General features: G+C 30.4%; 1 protein-coding gene across 1 annotated transcript; it reads left to right on the top strand.

Annotated features, from left to right (window-relative positions):
• Positions 1-1202: 1202 nt before the first annotated feature.
• LOC128390181 (protein Aster-A-like) lies at positions 1203-6084 on the top strand. The gene is made up of 8 exons (XM_053349860.1): positions 1203-1573; positions 1741-2424; positions 3053-3159; positions 3448-3543; positions 3703-3777; positions 4857-5280; positions 5371-5440; positions 5976-6084. Exons 2-8 carry the CDS (start codon positions 1797-1799, stop codon positions 6082-6084), a joined length of 1509 nt encoding a protein of 502 aa, XP_053205835.1. The 5' UTR covers positions 1203-1573; positions 1741-1796.
• Positions 6085-7214: the final 1130 nt, after the last annotated feature.

The following is a 7214-nucleotide window of genomic DNA, read 5'->3' as shown; positions in this document are numbered from 1 at the left end:
TGTGTCTCTCATATTTCTGAACACGAATTAGACAAGAACTTATCATGTAATCGTTAATCGTTAATATCGTACAAGAGAAAATATCATCTTCAATAGAATAGAATTTGTTTTAGAAAAAAAAAAGTTATTCTATTAAGATAATTTCACTTTTTATTTTATATTCGTTGTAATGATTTAGCGATTTTCTAACAAATTTCGAGTTCTAATTGTTATCATGATGATGATGATCAACAAGAAGAGGAAGAAGAAAAAAACGTCAAGTAATCTGATTGTTGATAAATAATCAATTTAATTGATGATTTCAAATTCTTAAAATGATTCAGTTGATTTGATTCGTTCTAATTGTTCATCATCAAACAATCAATAAACCACAAGAGTTGATCAGCTGAACAATCAGCAATCCTAATCCAACATTATCCATTATTAGTTTTGTTTACCTGTAAAAAAGTATGTGATACAATTGATTAGATAATTACAATTACGTTGGGAAAATACTCACTAGACATGATTAACTTAATCAAATCAATTTAATTATCTTTTTCCTTGACAGATCAGGTGAATCGGAAGACGCCCTTACCTTTTTCACCAACCACTGGCTTAATAACAACAACGAACCCAAGGGTTGAACACATACTGAGAGAGAATCATCTTCATCTTCATCATCATTATCATCATCATGCAAACATGGAAGATAAAGAAAGAGACATAGACAGAGATGATGGATAGATTGACAGAGAACGAGTGAGAGAGAGAGAGACAAACGAATGTTAAAAAACATAAGATTGTATGTATTGTATCACGCATTTGTTTTTCGAATGACCAATGATGAGAAATGATGATAAATCCATAACGTAAACTTTTCTCTTTCTTTTTCTTCCATGGGTTAGATGAATGGGTAAGAGAAGAGAAGAAGAAAAAAATTCTCTCTAATTAACTTTTCTTTTCTTTTTTCTTTTTCACCAAAGTGTCTACTCCACCCAAACCTTTTCCTCATTTTCCATCATTTGTGATCATTTCTCTCTGGTTGTGATGAACGTTTAAACGTTTAGAATCTTAATCGATACCGAATTCGAAAAAAAAAATTTACAAAGAAAAGTTGAACAAAAATTCTCTTTAACCTTTGACATTGTATTTGTACATCTTTCCATTGTTTTCTTTTGTCACCTGTTCTCCGTTGGAAAGGTAATAATTCTCATCATTTTATATTCTCTTTGTTTTCCCACTTTAATCATCGTTTGAATTCAATTATCATCCGGTAAACATTTTCATCTTCATCTTCATGGAACTGGTTGTTTTTATTTTCGATTGTGTATCAACAAATCATCTGGTTGCTTTTTCTCTTTCTACTCTTTCGGTTTCTCTTTTTTTTTTAAAATCTTCTTTTCTTTTGGTGCTTTGTGATCTCTTTTCTTTTTCTCATGATTAGGCCTGAGAATTGAGGTTTTCTATTCTCTCTCTTGTGTTTTTCTCTTCTTCTTTTCTGTGACTTATCTTTTGTTCTTCATCATATCTTTGTCTCTCCTGTTGCTCATTATCAATTCTTTATGGTTATTTTACTTCATCAGAGATCATTGTAATTATTTTCTCTCTCTTATTGTGTCTCCTTTGTTTATTTGTTTTTGATTCTCTTTCTCTCTCTCTCTCTTGATGATTTTCTATTCTTTTGATGATTGGGTTTCCATTAACCAAACGATCAGTTGATTGAAGTTATTTTTCTCTCTCTTTTTTCTGTTTATCCAGGTTGGTGTTATCTCTTTGAATTTGTTCATTTTTCTATTCCATTTTCCTGATCAACCATGTCATCGGTGCCCAAAAGTGAGGAGATTCACACCATTCAACTTGGCGTTGAAGTTGGACCAACTCATGATGATGAGAATCTCAAATGTACTATAATTGAGGAACCTGATACAAGTGGAGATGGTGATCCACCTGATGGTGGTGGTGGTGGTGGTTTCGGTGGTGTCGGTAGTTACGATGAGAGAGATTCATCTTTATCCAATAGAAATAGTATCAACTTGAAACGATTTCCATCTTCATCATCTTCTCCTGGATCAACACCGATTAAAAGTGTCCCATCAACACCTAATCGAATCAAACGAAGTGAATCTTCATCTTCAGTTATTGGCCTTTTACCTTTAACACCAACAACACCCACTGGTAATCCGCCCTCTTCACCCTTGACCAAATGTCCACCAAGTCCGACCATCGATGAGGGACCAACTATCGGTGTTTTAGAGCCAGAAATGTTCACCGGAGTGGAAACAATCGTCGTACCTTCCGAACCTGATTTAACCAATTACAATACAGTTGAATTAACTTCCATTGGTGAAGAAAAGACAAAATTTCAATTCTCTTCAAATCATAACAATGTCACATTTCACCGGAGATTCCCACAGGTTGACCCACAGGAAAGATTAATCAATTGTGAGTTGTTATTTTCAACAACAAAATCCTCAAAGAGTTAATTGTTCAAGTGTGAAAATCTTCCTGATTAATCATGACCATGGAAGAAAAAATTATCAAACCCAATCAGACAATAGATATCCTAAATTTACCTTTAATTGAGATAATCAGCAAGTCGGATTGGCCTCGTCAATAACAGCAAAGAATCAGTAAATCGTCAAAAATTACGATCCCAAATTGAGATCAGCTTAATCTTTATGATTAATTGTCTACATTAATATTAATCAGGACAAGAATCAGTTGATTGTTATGAACAATTTACTTGCCACACATTTGAAAAAAGAGAAAAACAAAAGTTAATCATGAAGGCGCGTTAATCAAATTATCATAATGATTAAGATAATTTATTAAATTACTTTATATATTAACAAATAATATGATAGAAAATCTATCGATAAAATTCCCAGTGAATTAGATTTGAATCATTCATTCATTTTATTGGAAAGAAATCTAATTCATTTATGGAAAACGACCTAATACAATAATCTAATTGATTTTCCAATATTTTCGACAGAAATTCTATTGATTTGATTTGATTTTTTTTCTCCAAATTCTAATTTCTTTTTGTTTTCTTCTCTCTTTCCATTAGATTATTCGTGTGCCCTTCAAGCGGATATCCTGTTACAAGGTTTTCTTTACATAACTGAAAATTTCTTCGCCTTTTATTCAAACATTTTAGGACTTTACAAGACAAAGGTACAACAATTAACATCGAGAGATCAATTATCACCATTAACTGACCATTAACCGATAACTATATTGATGTAAATTATTACTATTACTTTTTACCAAGACAAGTGTATATTTAGATGTTGTTATCATTATTTCCTGCCCATAATTATTATACTCGTAGTAGTAAATGGTAATAGTAGTAATTTTGGTTGGTACAATTGCAATTGATTTGATTGATTAATTGATTTTTCCTTTTTCTTTTTCATTTCTCTCTATGTTGTTGGTCATTTGGTCATCTATTTGTTGAGATAGTTATTGGTTCCAGTTTGTGATGTTAGAGATATTACAAAGGAGAAAACAGCAATTATCATTCCGAATGCTGTTGGAATTGAAACTCATGAAGGAAAAGTGAGTTGGATTTAAGTTAATTTACTCAAAAATCCAATCATACAATCATGTCTCAGTTGATTATTTCACTATCAATCTCAGAGATTAGTTAATAATGATGTATTAATTGTCTTTTTTTTTCTCTCTCTCTCTCTCTCTCTCTCTCTCTCCTGATAATAGTATGTATTTGGATCGCTTTTGTCCCGAGAATCGACTTATCGATTAATGGTTGAAGTTTGGAAGAACACAATCTCGGTAATTAATTGTCTCTCTAATTAACTGTCATTAACCTGCAACACCTAACCTGTAAGGAGTTAAACATGTATAATGAATCTTAGTGAAAAAAAAGTTGTCTCACTTTAATTGATTAATCAATTATCGTCAATCATTGATATATAAATCATGATAATACATGGAGATAATATTAACTGATTGATTATTCAAATTGTGTGAAAAAAAAGTATGATTTAGTTACCAACTGACTGAATTAACCTTGACTATCTAGTTGATAGTTAATTGTTACTCCTATTCCTTTATTTTTCTTACCTCTTTTTAATTTACCCCTTAATTGTTCAATGAGATTTCATTGAGATGACCATCAATGAATAAATATTCATTACATAATAGATTATGATCATTGTCATCAATTGAAGATAATTATCTTTGATTGATGGTCGTTAGTTTATCTTGACATGATCATTAATATAATCATTTTACACAGCAATTTATTAGTCATAAAAATTGATCATAATATATTCAATCAAAACAATTATCTCAATTTTCTTAATGGTTTAGCTTAAAGGTACATTTGGATAGATTACAATTAGTATAATGAGTTTCATTTTCAACCAATTAATTGAGTTTTAAGGTTTATTGATTCAATCGTTTTGATAGTTTAACGAAGTAAATTGTAAAAATCAGCAATTGTTTCATTTCTGTATCAATGGTGTTAATAGTAATTGTTAATCAGTTGCTTTGAGTTACCATGAATAATTGAAATTCAACTGAATTTTAATATCTATTGTTTTTAGTGGAAATAATTAATTCTATGATATTGATGATCTATGATAATTAAGATTATGAACTAGATTTTTTCATCTCTCTCCAACGATTTGATGAACACAATTAGCCCAGTTGATTGAGTGTTTTTCCAGCTTATCGTCGTAATTAAGTAAATGTGAAACTAAATTGTTGTACTTTTGCCTCTTAAACCTAAACCTAAAACTAACAATCACTAATCACCAATCTAAATTATCTTAATAACACTGCTAATTAACCAATTAACTAACCCAAAGCTGGAATTAAATTGTTATCTAAAGCGCGGCTCTTTTCAGATGGACACTTTTCCTTTTGACCAATTGAGACCGGCTCAAGAGGCCATTACAGATAACGGTAATTCATCACCGTCAACACCCACCAAAGAGGATACAACATCACCATTAAAATCAATTGTTGCTGTTAACGTTAAAAGTGACAATATTTTAACCACTGGACAATTGTCAGGATTGGTTGATGGAGGATTAACTGTTGTTGGTCAGTCTTCAGCCTCATCCTCATTAAAACGTAATACTAAATTGGTACTTCGGTCAAAGGGTAAACAACAACGACATGGTTTCCAAAACTGTAGTGACACAAGTACACCTGAGAGCACAAGTGATGCCGATTATGGTGCTGGTGATGAAACTGTGATAATGGGCAGGGGGGCAAGTGGGATGACCACTTTAGGTGGACTCTCAAAGGAAACTGGACATCGGAAAAGTAAATTAATCCTTTTGTATTTTTAAATTTTAATCCATGAGAATAATATTTATATAAATAGTAATGTTTATCTATCTCTAAATTGTCAAGGTAAACTAATGGTTGATGGATGGAGACGATTATCAGTAACAATTAAATCAATTAGAGAAAGACTTAAAAGGTAAGCTTTTTAATGGATTTAATTTGATTACTTTGTCACCTTTTCAATCATTGACAATTGAAGTACAATAGTAACAAAATTGATTTTCTTTGAGAATGACATTGATTCTTGATTTGATTCTATTATCAAAATATAATAAGAATGATTAGTTTAAATTCAGCAATCAAGGAAATTTTGACGAGAAAAACAACTTAATATGATTAACAGTAATTCAACTCTATTGATTTACAAGTTAACTATCTTTGGACAAATTCAAGTCTATTAATAACCAACCAAACATATTAATCTGATTGTTTATTTTTAAATTGTTGTAACTAAAAAAATCCTCATGCAGGACAATCAGTGATGTTGGTAACAATCAAATGATTAGACTTTGATTGTGATCAACTGATCAACTTGATATTTCAATATTAATATTCTTGTAATAATAACTAAAGTTAAAGGTTGAATTTTTTTTCCTTCCTCTTGTATAAATATCAACTCAATTAACTCTAACAATTTACTAATTACTTTTAATCTTATCTTTTTCCTCTAGTGATTTAAACACTCCTTTCATTCATATCGCAATTATCATCTTGTTAACATATTTATTAATATCAACCGTTTGCATGATACCAGCCCACAAAATCTATTCGAGTCATTAACATCTAATCCAAAGTAAGTTGATCATTAGACCTTTAATCCAATGATCAACAATTTGAATCTTGATTGTTGTAACACATTTAATGATGATTATCTATTTCTTTTTTTCTTTTTTTTCTTTATTTCTTCCAATCAATTCAGAGCTCAGAGGATATTGAACAATATTCAAGTTGAACAGATACGAATGGATTTAAGTAAGAACATGATTAAAATGGATGATCTTAAATCTAGTCTATTGAATCTTTTGGTTCCGTTGAAATTTTCAATTCCAATTGTGCCAATCCAAGAGATGATCTTTTCAATGGTCAATCAGTGATACCTGTCCACCCACCGTCACGAGGAGGATAAACCTATTGATGGAGAGGAAAGGGAGAAAAGTTCAAAATTCAAATGTTTGATTAATCATCAAATCTAATTACTTCAAATCCTCTTCAAGTTAATTTCTCTCAATGGTAAACAGACACGTCAAAGAAATAAAGAGAGAGAGAGAGTGAGACTGTAATTAAGTGGTTACAATTAGCTGGATAAAGGGAAATGAAACAATCAGATCCCTTTAACAATCAACCTAAAAGTCATTTGATTGTCAACCATCGATCACGTTTTAGTTAATTATATACTTTTCCTTGGTAAACTCAATTCAACCAAATTTAATTATTACCAAATGACAATCTAGTTAAGAAAGGAACTAATTATTAAATCAAAAGAAAACCTATTTTAAATGTTGACTTTCTACACTTTTATCAGTTTATATTAATTTGGTTTATTATTTGATTTGATCAATTTGATTGGGAAGATACATTTAAATTGTAACTTTTTGTTTTGTTTTTGATAAACCAGTTTGTACATTTGATTGTGAAAATGTACTTTTGTTAATTGTCCGAACTGTTATTTAATCTCTGGTTGTGGTTTTTATGTAATTTAACCTTGAGATATTCAACACTTTCAATTTGAATCAAGTTTAATTACAATTAGATAATCAGAGAAATTGCTTAGTTATAATCAAGTTGTAATTGAATATTTGATATAACATCCGAGACTCTGATTGAAGATTCAACGAGTTTAGTTAACTAATTGTAATTGTGATTCTCATGGTCAATCAAAGTAAAACAAACGAAAGAATCAATCATTCAGT

This window comes from Panonychus citri, unplaced genomic scaffold (assembly GCF_014898815.1).
Source record: "Panonychus citri isolate SS breed McGregor unplaced genomic scaffold, ASM1489881v1 Contig00116, whole genome shotgun sequence".
Classification (NCBI taxonomy): domain Eukaryota; kingdom Metazoa; phylum Arthropoda; class Arachnida; order Trombidiformes; family Tetranychidae; genus Panonychus; species Panonychus citri.
Note: the sequence above shows the minus strand (reverse complement) of the source record. Positions and strands in the feature narration are given on the sequence as shown.

Coding starts and splice junctions, on each gene's coding strand:
- LOC128390181 (XM_053349860.1), top strand. CDS start 1,797: ATGTCATCGGTGCCCAAAAGTGAGGAGATTCACACCATTCAACTTGGC. Junction 2,425..3,052: donor ACAGGAAAGATTAATCAATT/GTGAGTTGTTAT, acceptor TCTTTCCATTAG/ATTATTCGTGTGCCCTTCAA. Junction 3,544..3,702: donor TTGAAACTCATGAAGGAAAA/GTGAGTTGGATT, acceptor TCCTGATAATAG/TATGTATTTGGATCGCTTTT.